The 20,717-nt window shown below is 38.4% G+C and overlaps 1 protein-coding gene across 14 annotated transcripts in view; it reads left to right on the top strand.

Moving 5' to 3' along the window:
• The window catches only part of LOC145252572 (IQ motif and SEC7 domain-containing protein 1-like), a 737,205-nt gene that overhangs the window by 152,635 nt on the left and 563,853 nt on the right, over nt 1–20,717 (top strand). For 6 of the 14 annotated variants that reach the window (XR_013863618.1, XM_080112201.1, XM_080112213.1 and 3 more), the window contains exon 1: nt 9,648–9,912. The exons of 2 other annotated variants lie outside the window; for them this stretch is intronic. Coding sequence is in view for 10 of the 12 variants with exons in the window: in XM_080112201.1 (XP_079968327.1) it covers nt 9,737–9,912 (176 nt within the window). In the remaining 2 variants the exon portion in view is untranslated. Of the gene's footprint in view, nt 1–9,646; nt 9,913–20,717 lie in introns of those variants that run through there. 6 more of the 14 variants (XR_013863619.1, XM_080112208.1, XM_080112203.1 and 3 more) reach the window with 2 other exon arrangements.

The raw sequence follows: 20,717 nt of genomic DNA, 5'->3' as shown, positions 1-20,717 counted from the left end.
ATGCAAATCGGATTTAAATTAAGAGGATGGCTGATCAAGAATTTGTTTATATTGGACTTGAAAATGGCTATGTTATTAGTTGGGAGGCAGCTATCTTCTCTTGAGATCAAATTTGAAATCAGCACATTTCTTCACCCACCAAAGTCAACAGCAAGAATAGGCCGTGTTGTGAATAAGTCTTAAACAAGAAAAGTGAGTTGCAGTTAGGCTGATTCGAACTGTCGACCTAAAGGTTACAAATAATGTCATTTGTATCTTCATATTAGGTGGAAGATCCGCCTGATCAAGAGCAAAAACCCAGAATGTCTTAAGTACCCATGGCATTTGATTGGGAGAGATCGAACGGTGGCAAGTGCTTTTTGTTTGAGGCAGTGTTGCTGGAAGACATACAAATTTTGATTGTTGGGTAACTAAATACATTTTGCTTGGGTATCATAAAATGACGATTCACTAATCAGATTCTCAATTCTGATAAAAATCCCATAGAAGGCTTAATTTCTGAGCGAATCTAATGTCATTTTGTTTTTTTTGGGGGGGGGATACCTCTGGTAAAAAAAAAAAAAAAAACATACCTGAGTGAAACCGCTCAGTTAGATGCTCAATTTTTTTCATTACACTCTCATTTCAAGATGAGTAGTATATCTTGCTATGTTGTCATAGGTCCATTTGAATGATTCCCCTGTAATCATTTTTGGAAGACTAATGAATTTATTCAGCCAATGATATTTTCATAACTAAAAGATCAAAAAGTAGGAAAAGAGAGTTAATTATCTTTTAAGAGCATAGCTTAATTATTAATATTTTGTGAGACCATTTTAAAAATGCATCTTGTCTCAACTGAAGCTTTCACTAAGACCAGCAGTCTTTCACCTGCCACTCTGTCTATTGCCTATGTTTAAAGTCTTATCTGCTAACTTCATCAGTTCCTGATTCTCATGAATTAGCAGGGTCGATCGCTTGACCCATATTTGTGACCCCCTTGTCGGAAACCTTTCCTGTTTTCCCCATGTTGTTTTTTGTTTTTGCTTTTTTTTTTTACTTATGAGTCCCCACTTATCAAAGCCCAAACATCGGTCAAGGAAAAGGATTTATGAATTTGTCAGGTGGATGGTGAGACACTATAACTGCCTGCCATCCATGAAAGAAAAAAAAGCTTTGATACTGATGTTTTTTTTTTTTAGGGGGGGGGGGTCACCACAAACAAGGTATGTTGCCACTTGGACATAAGGAGCTACTATTTAGGATCATATCTAACAGGGGAAAGTTGAGCAATGAGATGTCTATTCACATTACAGTTGAACTTCTGCGGGTTAATACAGTCAGGGAAGCAGGGAGGAAATTCCAAAATCTAGCAGTTTGCAGGTAGAAACTATTAGAGTAGAAGGCTTTCTAGCATCTAGGGACCTCAACAGTGAAGGTGTGAGATTTTGATGCTTGTCGGGTTGTTGAGGGGCGTGCACAAGTGCCATGAGTTCATCGGAGCACATTCCATTAAAATACTTGTAAAACAGGCACAGTGATGCCGCATCGCGGTGATGGGACAGGGGTTGGAGCTTGGCTAGGTTGGCACTTTTCTTTTTTTTTTTTTTTCAACCCTGTTTAAGAGTGAGAGACTAGTGATAGATGCACCAGCCCAGATGTGGCAACAATACTCCATGCATGAAGCTTTGTAAAGATATAGGCTACTCCTCGGTGTGAGTATTAATGAGAGTCCCCGATCAAGATATGATCACGATTGTTGCTTGTTTTTAAATCACTGAATTATAAACCTTCTCATGATTTTACTCGGTTGCTAACTATCAACAATGTGATCCTGAATTAAAAAAAATTTTTTTTTAACTCCCCCTTCACTCCAAACAAAGCATGTCACCAGTTGGTAAGGAGCTACTAATTGGGACCATGCTTAAGAAAGATTAAGTCTCGTGGTGTAAGCAAGTGCAACCCGGAAGCAGATATAAGGTAAATTAGGGTCTTCTCTGGAGATATCCCTACCACACGGAAAGCCAACTTTAATGTAGGCACATATTCCATGCCCATGGCGATCTTGGGGGTCTGATTTAGATGTTAAGTTAGAGTATCCTTTAATTATGAACTCTTCTAGGAAAGTGGTCGGCTCTATACCAGTTTCGCTTAGAAAGAATATCCGTTATCCCCAAGTGGCTTCCGGGCCTTTATAAGTGGTAACCTCCATGTTAAAAAAAAAAAAATTAGATGTTGGTTTATATTACATTTGAACTTCTGCATATCAGTACAGTCAAGGAAGTAGGTAACAGGAAGGGAATTTCAAAGTTTAGCTGTTCTATAAGAGTAAAAATCTTTCTGGCATTTAGGGACCTCAACAGTGAAGAGGTGTGATTTTGTTGCAAAGGGGGTTTGTAGGAGATATGTACATCAAGAGAAAGAGGCTAGTGGTTAGATCCATCAGCCCAGATACAGCAACAGTACTTTATGCATGGGCGAATGGTGGCCTTGGAGAGGTACAAGATACTTTTAGGTGTCAGTAATCTTCTAGCACGATAGAGGGAATCCACCTTCCTTGCAGCAGCTTTTGCAATGTCTTCAATGTATTCGTTCCAGTTCATATTGCCCGTGAATGTTAGACCGAGGAGTTCGAAGGAGGAATTCTTAGGTAGGGTGTTATTTTTCATGGATATCGGTGGTTGAAGAGGCGTCTTGTAATTGTTGAAGGCGAGCAGCTTAGTCTTACTAGTATATACTGTGTGTATAATCCCATCATTCGATTTATATTCTTCAATAAGATCTCGTTGCTTGCACCAGTGTAAAGGATGTTTGTTTTTGTGCTGAGAACTCTATATTTTAATGTGACAGACCAACCGGAATTCTATTTCAGATTTATAAACTAAAAGATTCACGGATAATGTGTTTAAAAAAAGAAGATTAAAAAGAAAGTCAAAACAGCTGATGTTATTCTGATCGGTTTTGTTTCTTTCTTTTTTTCTTTTTTTTTTTTTTTTTTTTTTTTGATTGAAAAACGTCTGTTTTGCCATTTATAGCCACATCGGTTGCTATAGTTAACAAACGCAGTTCAATCTAATCAACAGAAAGCTTTCTTTTGTATTTGATGCTATATTTAGTTACTTCATAACAGTAAAAGCACTAGGTGGCGTTGTACTACGACTTTTATAGTGTACAAGGATCCATTTTAGCCAATAGTCACCTATCTCTGTCTCTTGCTCTTTGTCTATATCTCTCTCTTTCGCTTTCTCTCTCTTTTTCACTGTCTCCCTCTTTCTCTCTCCTTTGCTCTCCCTCTTTCTCTCTCCTTCGCTCTCCCTCTTTCTCTCTCCTTCGCTCTCCCGCTTTCTCTCTCCTTCGCTCTCCCTCTTTCTCTCTCTTCTGCTGTCTCCCTCCCTCTCTCTCTTCTGCTGTCTCCCTCCCTCTCTCTTCTGCTGTCTCCTTCCCTCTCTCTCTTCTGCTGTCTCCTTCCCTCTCTCTCTTCTGCTGTCTCCTTCCCTCTCTCTCTTCTGCTGTCTCCTTCCCTCTCTCTCTTCTGCTGTCTCCTTCCCTCTCTCTCTTCTGCTGTCTCCTTCCCTCTCTCTCTTCTGCTGTCTCCTTCCCTCTCTCTCTTCTGCTGTCTCCTTCCCTCTCTCTCTTCTGCTGTCTCCCTCCCTCTCTCTCTTCTGCTGTCTCCTTCCCTCTCTCTCTTCTGCTGTCTCCCTCCCTCTCTCTCTCCCTTTTGCTGTCTCCCTCCCTCTCTCCCTTTGCCTCCCTCTCTCCCGCTGTTTCTCTCTCCCGCTGTTTCTCTCTCTCTTTCGCTGTCTGTCTCTCTCTCTCTTTCGCTGTCTGTCTCTCTCTCTCTCTCTCTCTTTCGCTGTCTGTCTCTCTCTCTCTCTCGCTGTCTGTCTCTCTCTCTCTTTCGCTGTCTGTCTCTCTCTCTCTTTCGCTGTCTGTCTCTCTCTCTCTTTCGCTGTCTGTCTCTCTCTCTCTTTCACTGTCTGTCTCTCTCTCTTTTGCTCTCTCTCTCTCTCTTTTGCTCTCTCTCTTTTGTTCTCTCTCTCTCTTTTTCTCTCTCTCTCTCTCTTTCGCTGTCTCTCTCTCTTTCGCTGTCTCTCTCTCTCTTTCGCTGTCTCTCTCTCTCTTTCGCTGTCTCTTTCTCTCTCTCTTTCGCTGTCTCTTTCTCTCTCTCTTTCGCTGTCTCTTTCTCTCTCTCTTTCGCTGTCTCTTTCTCTCTTTCGCTGCCTCTCTCTCTTTCGCTGCCTCACTCTCTTTCGCTGTCTCTCTCCCTCTTTAGTGGAAATTGGGCCACTAGATCTGCAGGGGTCATAATTATTGACGATACAACTTTTGGTTAGTGCAGTTTTTACTTCTTGACTAGTAGTTTAATCGCTCCATTTGATTGCTAGAATATTTTTAAGACACTGGGAATGAAACAGTTTTTTTTTTCTCTTGGCTGATTTTCAGATGCCAACTTTCACTTCCATGTAGCAATGTGAACATTAATAAAATCTTAATTTAGATCTGAGGATAAATTTTTGGTTTCTCCAGATCTTGCAGACTTGATTAAATGCTGCTGATGTCCTCCCTATCCTGCACTGCAACTTATAATCCATTCTACTTCCCTTGTTTATGGAGCTTCCTAAGTAGATTGGTTGGTCTTTGTATCAATGTACAGATAGTGTAAGAACTACATAAGCAAACATAAACATGTATTTGTGGCACAATAAAATGTCAACAAACTCTTGTTCGGAAAACGTTGGAACAAAACTAACAAAGTGCACATCCAATTGCACGTTCATCATTTTCTTTCTGCTTTACGGTCCTATATTTTGCCTTTTAAAAACTGATGTCTTTTTATTAGGTCACCGCTTATCAAGTTCCAAAGGCCATTCAAGGATATGGCTTAATGAGTGTCGGATAGATTGAGACATCATTGATGATCGGTAATAGTGAAACTTGGATAGGGTTTGATTATTTAAGAGGATGGCCCAACAAGAACTTATTTACATTTGATTTGAAAACGGCCATAGTCAGTTAGGAAGTAGTCCTGTAATATTGTGTTCCACAGACAAACAGTTCTAGGAAAGAAACTGCTTATGGAATTTTTGTTTAGTTTTAGGCACTGATAGAGAATAGAAATTGTTGAGTGGTTGTAGCTAAACAAGTATTTCTTTTTTTTTTTACATGGGGGTCACCACTTATCAAGGCCCAGAGGCGACTCAGGGATAAGGGTTATTGCATGTACAGTAATCAATGAGATGGTATTGTAGTAATGATTAGTATTGGAGATTTGATAGAGTGTCTTACTTAAGGGGGCGGTTTGTCAGGAATTTGTTTATGTTGGATTTGAAGACATCCAAGTTGTAGTCAGGTGGGAAACGGGCGAACAGAAGAGAGTTCCACAATCGTGCACTTCTGAGAAAGAAGCTCTGCTCATGGAATCTACGTTTGGATTTAGGCACAGATAAAGAGTGGGGAAAATTATTGACAAGTAGGTTCAGCCAGACTGGTGTTTCTCGTGAAAGATTGGTGAGGGGAGATGAGAGATTGGAGCTCAGACGAGCACTTGCGATGGAAATAACGATAAAATAAAGACAGGCTCGCAACATCTCTTCTGTGGGAGAGAGGCTGCAGGGAAAAGAAAAGAGCATCCCCCACCAAACCACAAAGTCTATTTTGTACTCTGTCAAGGCAGGATAGGCTGTTTTTAGCAGCTCCTGCCCAGATGTGGCAGTAGTACTCCATCCTTGGACGTACATGGCTTTTATACAGATAGAGAATTGCATCAGTAGTGAGGTATCTTCTGGAGCGGTAGAAGGATCCCACCGTTTTCCCAGCGTCCCTGGCAACAGATTTGATGTACGTGTTCCATTTCAGATCAGGAGTAAAGGTCAAACCCAGAAGCTTATCAAAACATGGAGCCTCCCCAAGACGAGAGCCATCCATTTCAATTGATGCCAGATGGGGATCAGAGCATTGATGATATAAAGATAGAAGCTTGGTTTTGGATGCATTAAAAGTGACCAGTCACCTCTTCCCCCATCGTACTACATGCTCAAGATGAGAGGAGAGAGAATTAGAAAGAACTTTGTCATTTATGGCCTTTGATGTGTTGCCATAGATGGTCGTGTCATCAGCATAGATGTCAACGAATGATTATGTATGTGTTTTGAGAAATCATTGATGTAGATCAGAAAGAGAGTTGGGCCCAGGATGGACACCTGGGGGACTCCAGCATTAATACTGTGGACCTCTGATTTCTGCCCATCAACCACTGCTCTTATGAACCTATTAGAGACAAATGATTTAATGATTGAGAAAACATTTCCAGTAATACCGTAGCTGGAAATCTTGTGAAGTAAGCCCTTATGCCATACCTTATCGAAGGCCTTCGATATGTCATTAGCAATTGCCCTAGAAAGGAAACCTTTGTCAAGAGATTCACTAATCCTATGTGCTATAACCGTTAGCACATCTGCTGTAGATCTTGCAGAGCGGAAACCATATTGCATGTCACTAAGAAGGTTGTTTCTGCTGAGGTAGTTGACTACTTCTTTATTTAATATGGATTCCAACAACTTACTCATGACACACAGGAGACTTATTGGTCTGTACTGAGAGGGAGATGACTTTTCACCTGAATTCTTAAATACAGGGCATACTGATGAGGTTTTCCAGGGTTTTGGAAAGCACTTCTCTTTAAGGCAACGCTTAAACAGTTTTGTAAGTATGGGGGAAAGTTCTGGTTGGAGCTTTTTCAGCACTATAACTGGAATGCCATCAGGGCCAGTTGCTTTACTGGAATCAAGGTTCTTGATTAGCTTGGCGACCTCACGCACAGATATTTGTATGTTGCATAGCGTGTTGTCTGTTATAGGAAGAAATACAGGGAGTTGATGGCATAGGGTAGAATTAGCTGCAAAGTTTTTGGCAAATAATCTAGCCTTGTCTGATGCTGACGAGATGACCTCAGGTCCATTGATGATAGTTGGGATAGAACGCACACTTCTGTTCAAGATCCTGTTTGCTATTTGCCAGAGCTGGTAGGAACCAAGCCACTGCTCAGCTACTTTGGATTTAACAGACTGAGCATATAGCTCTCTTGCATTTTTTATTACTCTTTTACAGTGGTTGCTGGCAGTTCTGAAAGTATTTGTTGCAAATGTTTTGCAGGAGGGAGGGGACCATAGATTGAAGCTCAGTCGAGCATCTGCCATGAAAAAGCAATAGAGCAGAGATAGACTCCTGACATCTGTGAGAAAGAGGAAGTTGGGAGGCTTATTTAAAGGAAGGTTATTTAAAAATATTGACACTTAAAAAATAAAATTCTGAACATGCACTTTTGAGCTTTTGCAAATGACTATTTAGCAAGCGAGGCATAAAAATTCTTTGGATCTTGTAAATGCGAATACTGTCTGCTTTTGTATATTCAGTCTTAAAATTAAGGAAATAAAAAGGTTTAGAAACAAGAACAGATCCATATGTAAGATACATCCAGACATTCTATACATTTATCAATGATATAATTCCATTTTAAACTCTAGCCTGACTGAGCTACAAAAATTCCATTTTCGAACTCTGGCTTGACTGACTGACAGCCAAAACATTGGATAAATATGTTAAAACTTTTACATGGTGGAATGATCAAATTCTCACCCTAGAAAAAAACTACATGATTCCATTTCCGTTTAATGAAAACCAGTTTTCTTCTTTTTTTTTTTTTTTTTGTTGTTGTTGCAGACCATCTAGTAATTGGCCAGTTGTGAACAAGTCCCAAGAATGATAAGAGCCTTCTATCATGTTTGAAAATGACACAATGTTCAATGAGCGAGATTGGAGATGCGCCGCTGTACAACTCCTGCTCTCTACTGATCCAAGTTATGGCAACAGGACCATTGCCAGCACCCTCAAAATGCATCACTGGATTGCCATGAATAACGGGGACATGCCCAGGGTAATGAAAAAAAGTTCCGCGCACAGTTATGGTCTTTGTGTGGTTTCAAGTGAGGGCTACATCATTCCACCTCACATCTTTGAAGTCGGCTTGAAAGTCAACACCAAAGTGTATTTTGATGTGCTGGAGAGCATGGTGATCCCCTGATGCAATTAGATGGTCGCTGGCAGACCCTGGGTGTGACAGCAGGACTTGGTGCTGGCCCACAAGTTCAAAGAGACCCAGGCTTGGCTTCAGGAGGAATGCTACAAGTTTGTACCCTTCTCTCACTGTCCCCCCTCTTCCACCGACCTGAACTCGCTGGACTACTACGTTTGGTCATACGTCGAGAACATCACCTCTCACAATACCAAAACTAGTCTGATCACCGCCAGCCACCGAGTATTTACCAAGCTCCCAGCAGTGCTTGTGGAAAAGGCATGCTCCCAGTTCTGGATCCAGATGGAAGCGGTGACTGAGGCTGAAGGTAGCTACATTGAATAGATGTCAGCTCTACTACATAATCAAGTTAGGTGATTTGAATTTTTTCAATAAAAATTTTAAAATAAAGGACGACACTTTCATCGTTGCACGCTGTCTGTATAGAACAGAAAAGAGACAAAATTTAAAAAAAAAAAAAAAAGGTTGGAGATTGAGGAAGGTTACAAGAGAGGAAGAAAAGGAGATGAGAGAAAACATAGAAAGTACCTATTTACAATGCCTCCCCAATGGGACAGAGTTAGACACCAGGGTCGTTTTTTAACGTGGAGAAAAGGTACAAAAATAAAAAATTGTCTCAGTCGTGAAGGACTGATCCTCCACCGAAAGAGAACAAGAAATGGAAGTGCAGCATCTGAAGAACAGATACTACACTTTAATTTTGGCCAAAAGGCCAAAAACATAGAAAGTAGACAAGGTTCGTGTGGGGTAAAAAAAGAAAAATTAATGTTGGAACAGAAGTTATTTCTCTCTCTCTCTCTCTCTCTCTCTCTCTCTCTCTCTCTCTCTCTCTCTGATCGCTCTCCATATTCCCTTTTGCTCTCTCTCTCTCTCTCTCTCTCTCTCTCTCTCTCTCTCTCTACACACACACTCACTTTTACTGCTTTTTCTCTACACACAATCCTGTTTTACTCTCTGTCTGTCTGTGTCTCTCTCTCTCTCTCTCTCTCTCTCTCTCTCTCTCCCACACATACAGACATCGTTACTGTTTCTCTGCCTCTCTACACACACAGTCTCTTTTTCCCCTCTCTTTCTCTACACATTCCCTCTTTCTTCTCTACTCTCTCTCTCTCTCATACACACCTTTTTCTCTTTCTCTCTACACATCACTCTCCACTCTCTGTCACTTCATACCTCTTTTTTTTCCTTTCTTCCTATTTCCACTGTCTTTTTCTCCTTACACCCTCTTCCTTCCCCCCCCCCGTCTCTCTCGTCATCGTTTCTTAGACCTTTAATTACTCACACCATCTTCAATATTTCCAGTCTCACCAAGTTCCTGTGCTGCTGCGTTGCGCAATTCCTTGCCCCACACCATTCGTTTCCCCCACCCTTCTCCATTCTTCCAATATCCATCAAACAAAACTAGCTGTATCGTTTGCCGTTACCTCCAGTGAGCGCACTGTCCGAACACCGATATTAATCGTCTCCCTGCCCCAAACCCAAGCTTATTGAGATTTCCATGGTTGGTAGACATCTTTGTTTATGTGGGCGGGTTAACTACCAGGGTACAAGGGAGGGGGGGATAACAAAACAAAAGCTAAAAAAGAAAACCTAAGGTGTTGTTGTAGTTAATGGTCGCATACTTCGTCGGTGGTTAAATGCGGTACTAAATTGATAAGGAAGATTATGCCGTCTTGTTCCTGTTGCTGTTTTCGACATGTGAGTTTCTGTTGGCGGGTAACAACTATGACAACAGGGAGTCGCTCACCCGTGGTGACCAATGGCTACGCAGCCAAGAAGCTGAGTATAGACAATGGCGAAAAGGAAAGACTGGTGATGAAGAAAGGACCTTCTAAGACAAGGTGACTCAAAAAAAAAAAAAAAAAAAAAAAAAATGCTATCATTGTAGATTCGCTCCACTGAAAAATGAGATTCTACTTTTTCCAAGATCAGCTGATCCCCCCCCCCAAAAAAAAGATCGTACCATTCACTAAATTTATCTTCCCTCCCCCACAAGGAAAACTCTGGTACTTATGCAGAACAGGCCGTATTATTTTTAAAATTAGTATTTTCAAGTTAGATTCAATTTTTATGGTATCTTTTGTTTATCCAATTGTTAGGTGAAAGTACAGAAGAGTTAACAAAGCCGCATCTCCTCCTCATGTTAAGAATGGGTTTATATATAATGTTATTATTTTAGCACGGTTCATATTCTGCATAGGTACGACCAAAATAAGATTCTACTTTTTTTGTAGGCGATTAGGTGTAGACACCTTCAAAAACTTGGCAGAAAAAAAGAAATATGAACATTTTTTTTTTTTTTATAGGATTTATTGTGGGTCAGTTTCGCATATAAATTTAACCTTAAAGTGATACCCTAAAATATGTTTTATTTTTTATTTATTTTTCATGCTGTTCACGCGTAATCGCTTAAGAGAAAATAGAATCTCATTTTTTTATGTTAACCTACAAAATGACTCTGATTTTTGTCTTAATTTTTTCTTAATTTAGTAAGTTTCCTCCAAAGTTGAAACTTGTTACTTGAGCCTAGCAATCTGAACACAGGTGGAAAAGACGACTCCTTTGTAGACTGGTGGCTCCTCCAAAATATACTGTTTTGTGTTTATCTTTGGTCTAGAGGCAAAAAGAGCCGTAATACTCGACTAGACCTAGGAACTTTAATTTCTATCTAGAAATTATTCTCAATTTCATATTTTAAAGGTTTCAAATTCACGTTCGAACTTTCCATGATCAGGCGTAAACATCATGTTGGATGTGTTTATTTTTACTGTCTGTCACTATAATGGAGATTTGGTAACTGTCTGCAACCGAAACTGTTTTATTGTTTGTATTAATTGTAAAATTTAGTTTACTATTTCGGACGAATGTATTATCGTTTAATACTCAATTCAGCTAAGGAAGGTAATGTACGATTAGTACTGTTGTCAAGGGACCATTCTCCCAGGCATTACCTTCTCCTTTTGTGTGTATGCTGGTGGGTGGGGGTAGCGTACGGTGAGATGCTAGTTCTCTGCAGTTCTAGGAGGTCCATTCTCTCAGGCCTTCCCGTCTCTCTTTGAGAAGGGGTTAGTTTATTGCCAATCGCCCGAGGCGCCTTTACCGTGGAATACCGACGGAGCTGCCCAGGCACTTTTTGCTGGTCAGTGCCCCTTCTCTGGGGCGCTGACTTCTCAATCTTACTTTCTGACCCTGGTGTTTAAGTTTTTGCAGTAGGAAAGAACTATATACCTTTTAATAAACTCAACACACACACACACACACACACACACATATATATATATATATATATATATATATATATATATATATATATATATATATATATATATACTAGCAAAAGTATGCGACCAGAAGGGGAGAGAGGCGTAATTTTGTCAGTCATATGGTACGATACCAATATTCTTGCCGATTTCCATTCTTTTTAATTCTCTAAACCGTGAAAGAGGCTTTTTTTGGTGTTTATTCAAATTTGACAAATTGTAACTAATGACAGCAGTTAAAAGTAGGAAAAAAATATGTACCAATCATTATTTTTGACAGACATATTTTTCAGAAAATAAAATATACAGATCTAAACATTTATGTACAGTTTATATAAGTTCAAAACAAAAATTGAGATTATCATCTACAGAAACAAATGGCTGCGACAAATTACCGCTAAAAAGCGTAAAATTTGATTTTCTTAAAAGAAAAAAAAAACCTACTTGATCAATTTTCGTGATTTTTTTTGGAATATATCATCTTCAAACCGTGACGAGTAGGTACCGTATGGAAGTTTTTCTTCATCTCTGTTTATCGCCATAAGTGCCAATCTGAATAAGCACCGTTTTTTTTTTTTAATTATTTTAGAGGAGGGGGATCTATACACTCCCCCCCCCCCCAAAAAAAACGGTGATATGTGCACTTATTTTCGCAAATGTAAAAATGCATTTCTGGGTGGGGGGTGGGGGGGTCTATAGATTTAAATTTCACTGGTAGTTTAAAATCAATAAATATGTATCATTTCATCATTAATATCAGCAATGGAAAATTAAGTTTTAAACAAAAAAAAAAAAAATTTTTTGACGTCGGAAAATTTACATAACTTTTTACGATATCACAAAAGTCCCGATTTTTTTTATTCCTAATATATACAGGGTGACCCAAAAAAAAACAAAAGGACATTCAATTGTTTTTCTGAGCATTTTACAGTCAACGGAGAAAAAAGGGACAAAGACCCAAGTGTTTTGATGGAATGTTTTGAATTTCATTCGAACAAAACACTAAGAAACGGGGCCTAATTAGAGTTGGGCCCTTTTGTTTTGGGGGGGGGGGCTCACCATGTATATATACATACACCCTAATATAATATTTAATAACTTCAAATTTAAATATACCCAGTTGTGTTGATATAAATTGTGGTAATGTTTTGACCGATTTTCCAAAAAAGGTTGAAATATGACTACTCCATTTTTTATCTTTCTTTTTTTTTGAGAGCTCGTAACTTATAATCTTTGTGTGTGTTTTTTGTTTGTTTGTTTTTTAGCGTCAGATAGTTCAGGGTCGTCTGATGAAGTCTCATTGACTGAAACAGATGCCTGTTTGTAGCGACTAAATGTAACTGTTTACCTTCTTATAGATAATTAAATATATATATAAAAATTAAATAAGTTAAGAAAGTGACATTGCTTCATCTTTACGGACGTTAGCGATCTCATGGCTCCCCACCAACCTCATCATAGTTTTCAGGTTAATTGTCAGCGACACCCACACCCCGTCCGTGGGTCCGACGATGACGTTTCAGACCAGCATTTGACTTGCACAGTCTGCCGCTCATATGGTGGACAAAGTTGTGTGTTGAAAGTTGTTTCACTTCTGGCTCGGTTTTTTTTTTCTTTTTTTTTTACATAATTACATAGGAGCTTTATTACATTATCAAGTCAATAAGGGAGAAACCTCTTTAGGTCATGGCATTTTTTAAGCTAAATGCTTATCCTCAGAAGAGGACATTAAGCCGACATTATACAAGTGTAAACATAAAAAGACTTTGAAAACATTCAGATTTGAAATGGAAAAATTCTTTAGATTAGAATTCGAAAAAAATGTTTTCGGGAGTGGTAATATGATGGGTATAAAAGACAGAAGAGGCATAAAAAAAAAAAAGAAGGCTAAAAATATGTAAATATATATAAAAGAAAATAAACATTTTTTTTTTATTTTATAAAAATACTAGCTTGAGTACCCGGCGTTGCCCGGGTGCTTGGAGGTGTTGAGCAAAAAAAAAAAAAAAAATGGTAGTAGGTAGGCAGGCTCGAACTCATGACGCAAAGGTGGAAAAGAAAGTGAAAGAAAAATCATTCCAACCGATACGATGACTTGCAAAAATGGCGACGCAAAAAAAAAAAAAAAAAAAAAAAAAAAAACGACCCTTCTTGTATAAAACTGCCCAGTTGAGGGTGAAGGAATTAATGTTTTTGGCTAATTTTTCGATATTTGTAGTCCGAAGAGTCGAGCTTTAAAACGATACCGATCTCGTTAAAGTCCGTCGCCTCTGTCGAAAGTTTGAGGCAGACATACGAACATACATACATACATACAGACAGATGAGATTTATATTATAGATTAATAAAATATTAAACATTTCAAAAACTTGTGTGTGTGTGTGTGTGTGTGTGTGTGTGTGTGTGTGTGTGTGTGTGTGTGTGTGTACACCCGCCATTTTTGACAAAAATTTTTTTTTTCGCTAATATTCATATAAAATCGTAGAATTACATCAGTCATTTAATTTTTTTTATCTTAAAATTATCATTTCATAAGGAGATTAAAAGAAATACATCTGCTGTTGATTTTTCTTCCCAAATTCCTTTCAAGTGGCGGGGATCGTCTAACTTGCTATTTTCCTCCCCCTCACCATTTGAAATGGTTTCGGTTTTTTTTTTTTTTTTTTATTCGCTGTATGACAAGACGAATATATATTCATATAAAAATAAATACAAATTAATCTTTGTTATAGAATGGAGGGTGGTGGTGTTGTCGCCGTTTTGTTGTGGCCATAGGTTGAACCATTGTTTATATCACCTTATTGGAAGATTCACAAACGCGCTGTTAATAATTGTTGCATAGCTAAAAATAATTCTTTTTATTTTATTTACTCACTTGGAGTTCCCACACAGGTTATCATCAGAGATTACTCATTGATAACTAGCGCCAGGACAACAGCATATTCTTTTCATTGTTTTGACTCTCGAGTGTGTATCTGTTGATATCTCATATGCTTTTTCGGTTGTGTCGAATATATACTCGAGAGTCAAAACAATGTCTGGGTGTCAAGTCTTCAGTTTTCTAGTACTATTCACCTTTTGTTTTCTTTTTACGTGGGAGTCACCATTTATCAAGGCCTGAAGGCCACTCGAGGATAAGTCTTAATGAATGTCAGGTGGTAGTGTACTAATCATTAATGGTGTAAATTGGGTAGAATTTGATTATTTATGAGGACAGCTCAACAAGAACTTGTTTACATTGGATTTGAAGGCTGCTATGTTGTATTCAACTGGGAAGCAGGCCAGCAGAACAGTATTCCATAGGCGGGCAGTTCTGGGAAAGAAGCTTTGTTCATGGAATCTGTGTTTAGATTTAGGTACAGATGAAGAGGAGATGGGAGAATCATACATAGTGGTTGTAGCTAGTCGAGTATTTTTTGTGAAAGTTTGGCAAACGGGTACCATAGATTTGAGTTCAGTGGAGCACTTGCAATGAAAATATTGCAAGACAGGATTGAAACGTCTCTTCTTTCGGAAAACTTTCTCAAATGACTTTGCATCATTACAACAACTGTTTACCATTAATTTCTTGCTGGCACTAATCATTAGTATTTACTGGGATCTGAGTGGCAATAGGCGTTCTTAAGGTCCCAGTCCTGTCTGTGCTGTTTCAGTGGAGGTCTGATCAGTGCTCTCTGTCCTCGGTTTTTCTGTCCTCCTTTTTTTTTTTTTTTTTACACGGTGGTTACCACTTATCAAGGCCCGGAAGCCACTCAGGGATAAGGGTTATTGCAAGTGCAGTATGTTAGTGTGGACATTTGATGAAGTGTTTACTTAAGGGGGCGGTTCATTAGGAATTTGTTAACATTGGACTTGAAGACATCCAAGTTGTAGTCAGGTGGGAAGCAGGCAGACGGAACAGAGTTCCACAGGCGTGCAGTTCTTGACCCTTCACAGCTATTTTGTGTGTTATTAGTCGAGACTCACGTCCCCACCTTTTTTTTTTTAAATGTGTATATTTACTAGCAAGCCACCTGGTGTTGCACAGTCATTATGCTTAAATGATATTTTGATTCATGCAGATTAGCCAGCTCACTATTGATTATTATATTGTACCCAATATAGAGTATTGATTTCAAAAGTTATAAAAAACATGACATGGGTGCCAACAACTAAAATCGAAACCAAAACATTTAGCTCTCTAGCAGTATTTGCAACCATCTAAGCTAACGACACATGCATATCAAAACTTTAAAAATTAATGCAGGTCAACGTATAAATGCCAAGTTTTCAATTTTGACCTCTTAACAGCTATTTTTCAGGCTAAAAATCAAATTGATATTGTTTTTTTTTTTTTTTTTTTTTTTTTTTTTTTACAAGGGTGTCACCACTTATCAAGGCCCAGAGGCCACTCGACGATAAGGGTTAATAGGTATACATTAGTCATTGTGATTTTAGCATTACTATGCTAAAATAAACAGTGGGAATTTTGTAACTTGGATTACTTAGGGGGACGATTCAATTAGAACTTGTTCACATTGGACATTTTCTTCTTTTTTTTTTTTTTTTTTCATAGGTATCAACTCATTATCAAGGCCAAGAGGCCACTCAAGGATAAGGGTTAAAGAGTGTACAGTAGAAATTGGACAATATAATAATCATTAGTAATGAAAATTTGGTAAATTTGATAACTTATATGGAACGGCTCATCAAGAACTTATTTACGTTAGACTTGAAGACAACCATATTGTAGTCAGCCGGAAAGCAGGAAAACGGAAGACAATTCCACAGGCGTGCAGTTCTAATAAAAAAGCTTTGTTCATGGAATCTACGTTTAGGTTTAGGCACAGATAAAGAGTGGGGGGAATTATTGATAGTGTTTACAGCTAGACGAGTGTTTCTTGTGAAAGTTTTGCGAGGGGGGACCATAGATTGAAGCAAGTCGAACACTTTCCATGAAAATAACGATACATCAGAGACAAACTCGCAACATCTCTTCTGTGAGATAGAGGTTGCAAGGAAGAGAAAAGGACATCTCCTACGAGGCTACGAAGTCTATTTTGAACTCTATCAAGGCAGAACAAGTCCTTTCTAGCAGCTCCTGCCCAGATGTGGCAACAGTATTCCATCCTTGGACGTACCTGGCTCTTATATAGATAGAGAATTGCATCAGCAGTGAGATATCTACTGGATCGATAGAAAGATCCCACCATTTTTCCAGCGGCCTTGGCAACAGATTTGATGTACGTGTTCCATTTAAGATCAGGAGTAATGGTCAAGCCCAGAAGCTTGTCAAAACTTGAGGCCTCCTGAAGACGAGAGCCATTCATTTCAATTGATGCCAGATGTGGATCAGAATGTTGATGATGTAAAGAGAGAAGCTTGGTTTTAGATGCATTAAAAGTAACCAGCCAGTCCTTTCCCCATTGTACTACATGCTCAAGATCAGAGGAGAGAGAATTGGAGAGAACTTGGTCGTTAACTGTCTTAGATGTGCTACCATAAATGGTAGTGTCGTCAGCATAAATGTCTACAAATGATGTAAGGATGTGATTAATGTAGATCAGGAAAAGAGTTGGGCCCAGGATGGACCCCTGAGGGACACCGGCATTAATACTGTGGGCTTCTGATTTTTGCCCCTCAACTACTACTCTTATGAACCTATCAGAAAGAAATGATTTAATAATTGAGAAGACATTTCCAGCTATACCATAGCTAGAGATCTTATGAAGTAAACCTTTATGCCATACCCTATCAAAGGCCTTAGATATGTCAAGAGCAATTGCCCTAGAAAGGTTGCCTCCGTCGAGAGATTTGCTAATCCTATGAGATATAACTGTAAGCACATCTGCTGTAGATCTAGCAGAACGGAAACCATATTGAGTGTCACTAAGAAGGTTATTTTTGTTGAGATGGTTGATTACTTCTGTATTTAACACAGATTCCAGCAACTTACTCATGACGCACAGGAGACTTATTGGCCTGTACTGAGAGAGGGATGAGCGATCACCTGAATTCTTAAATACAGGGCATACAGATGAAATTTTCCAGGGAGATGGGAAACTATTCTCCTTAAGACAACGTTTAAATAGTTTTGTAAGTATGGGCGCTAGTTCAGGTTGAAGTTTTTTGAGTACAATAATTGGAATACCGTCCGGGCCAGTTGCTTTACTGGAATCAAGGTTTTTGATTAGCTTGGCAACATCACATACAGATATACGTACCGAATATCCCATATATCAAGTTACAAGTTTGTAGACTAAAAATTGGCAAAGTAGTTTGACAGTGACCATTCCACAGACAGACAAAGTCACTCTTATAATATACTAGCATGCAGCCTGCTGTTGCCCGGCTGTAGAATAAGCTTAAATATAATATTTTACTTTATTTAGATTTCGTATATGTTATTATAGAGCCAATTCTGTATTGATTGTTATATTGTGCCCAATATATAGAAGTGATTTCAAAAGTTAAAAAAAAAGACTTTAGTGTCATTATCTAGAATCGAAACCAAAACATTTAGCTCTTTAGCTGTATTTGCTACCATCTGAGCTAATGACACATGCATGTCAAACTTGGCAAATAAGCACAATTGAACATATAGCTGTGTATTTGTGTATGTGTAAAGCATTTTGACCCCTTAGCAGCTATTTTTCCAGCTAAAAATCAAATCGATTTTGTTCCATAGGTCTGAACATCCCATATATCAAGTTTCAAGTCTGTAGAGCAAAAATTGACAGTAATTTGGTAGACACCGTTCCTCAGACAGACAAGTTCATTTTTATAATATATAGGGATAGAGATTATTATTATATCAAAGTGTGTTATTATAAGCCTTTATTACTCTAATATAGAAATAACAGAAATTATTAATTTTGCCATCTAATTTACATGTGTATTTGTGGTATATACATTGTCTAGCTGAAACCATTATCAATAATTTCCCCCACTCTTTATCTCTGCCTAATTCTAAACGTAGATTCCATGAACAAAGCTTCTTTCTTAGAACTGCACGCCTGTGGAACTCTGTTCTGCTTACCAACTGATTACAATATGGTTGTCTTCAAGTCCAACGTGAACAAGTTCTTGATGAGCCGCCCCCTTAAGTAATCCAATTCAATAAATTTCCGCTAACGACCACTACATTTTCTCATTGACTACTGTACACTTGTTAACCCTTATCTTCGAGTGGCTTCTGGGCCTTGATAATTGGTGACTCATTTGTAAAAAAATAAAAATAAATAATCTTATGAAAATTATTCTGCTGAAAAGTCAAATTTCTCTAAATCTTCAAAGACATTAAAATTTAGAGATTTCTCTAGATTTTTTAGATGAGGATAATTCAGACTACTGTTGACACTCTTTTGAGGTTGAAGGTTCAATCTTCAGTGCGGGTGATACTCGGTATACAGTTGCTGATTAAGTACTGCAACAAATCGAGTAACACAGACGTACAGTATAAACGATACACATAAGAAGACCTGTTTCAGAATTTTTTTAGATGAGGATTGATAATGATTGGGATTATTTGCACTAGCATTCTTATTTTGGATGTTCTTCTGAAAACGTTTCGGCTGATGTAACCTCCAGCCTTCTTCAGTTGTATCGGTTCTAAGTTATAGTCTTCTGGGGGTTAAAGGTTCAACCCTCAGTGCAGACAATACTAAGAGTACAATTACAAATTATTTAAGGCTTTTATCCGGTCATGGCTAACAGAATGAAAGCAAGTTACTTCCATACATTAAATAAGCGTTTTCATTTGAAATTCTGTTCAGATTCTAGAGTTTAACAAAGATTCCCGAGTTTGACAAGATGCATCTGAAGAACAGCAGAGGTTACATCAGCTGAAACGTTTGTGAGAATAACATCTAAGAAGACCAAAAAGTTAAAATAATACAAGACTCGTATATATAGTGCGTAAGGTATCTGAGGACACCTTAAAAACTTTTGGAAAAATAGAAGAAACTATTAAACCGTTGAAATTTACAATTTCTTGTCACAAAATAAATATATATTAATCTACGTTTCATTCTGTATACATCCTCCTTCGGCTTCTATCATCGACTCGGTTCGAAAGTGACTGCAAACTTTGATCAGGTGGTCTTATGTCCTCCATTGCTCGAGCTATTGCTTCCATCAGAGATGATTTGGTGTTATAAGGATTCTTAATAACTTCCTTTTTTTTTCTTTTTTTTTTTTTTTCGACAATGTCCCACGCGTAATAATCCAAAGGATTAAGGTCTGATGAGTTAGGAGGTCATAAGTTTGGTGTGACATGATCATGAAAATCCTTAGCCATCCAATCCTGAGTTTTGAGAGATTTATGGGATTGTGTCGAATCTTGTTGCAAGAGATAGGCCCTTTCCATTAGCCATGTTGCTAACAATGTTTTGAAGAGTCTCGACATAGGCATCTGCATTGACTCTAAAGCTCTGTGGAATAAAATGAGGAGGCATGATGTTCCCTTTACTGTTAACAACATCGAAAAGCATCATGGGAGACTTTTAGAAATCTTGTCATTTCTGAATTGCTGTGTTTCTCTTTTACAGACACTTTTGCAGTCTTTCATTTGTTATGGTTGTATTTGCCATGGGATATTCTGAAAGTAAAAACAAAACAATATTAATTAGTGTATTTTTAATTTAAATTACAAAAACACAATAGGCTACTTGGCCTTTTGGCAAGATCAAAGTGTAGTATCTGTTCTTCAGATGCGGCACTTCCATTTCTCGTTCTCTTTCAGTGGAGGAGAAATCCTTCACGACTGAGACAATTTTTATTTTTGTACCTTTTCTCCACGTTAAAAAACGACCCTGGTGTCTAACTCTGTCTCGTGGGGAGGCATAGTAAATAGGTACAAAAATATAAGTGTCCTCAAATACCTTATTCATTACACTCGCTTCTCTTTGTCACTCATTCCTCATTTTAAAGAGTGATTTTTCTGACAAAGGGAGAAGAAAAAGATGTATTGTTGGTTTGCAGTATCTTGTGTGAACAGTCGCCAGAGACGTCGGAAAATTTCTGTTTATATGTCTATCCTTGCGGCCATATCACTAGTAAGGGTGCTGGAGGTAAACGTTTTATCTGGGCTGAAGTTACCCGCCTGATAGTGAGGGCCCCGAACCTTGGTTTAATCACTAAGGAGGCTGTCCTATCAGCAGGTGCAAAGTACTGGGGCTGCTGTATTTTATTGCCATTTGGTGAATGGATTCTGAACCATGCAGTAGTTTCTGGTGGGGCTTCTTGATGTCATATTAGTGGGTAATTGTTACGGCTTTACCTTATGTGCTACAAAAAAAAAATATATTTCTTCGAAATCTAAACGTAGATTCCATGAACTAAGCTTCTTTCTAAGAACTGCACACCTGTGGATCTCTCTTCCGTTTACCTGCTTTCTAGCTGACTAG

Source organism: Euprymna scolopes, chromosome 29 (assembly GCF_053919585.1).
Source record: "Euprymna scolopes isolate OS-2025 chromosome 29, ASM5391958v1, whole genome shotgun sequence".
In the NCBI taxonomy this organism is placed as follows: domain Eukaryota; kingdom Metazoa; phylum Mollusca; class Cephalopoda; order Sepiida; family Sepiolidae; genus Euprymna; species Euprymna scolopes.
The sequence above is the reverse complement of the archived record's forward strand: the minus strand, read 5'-3'. Positions and strand labels throughout refer to the sequence as shown.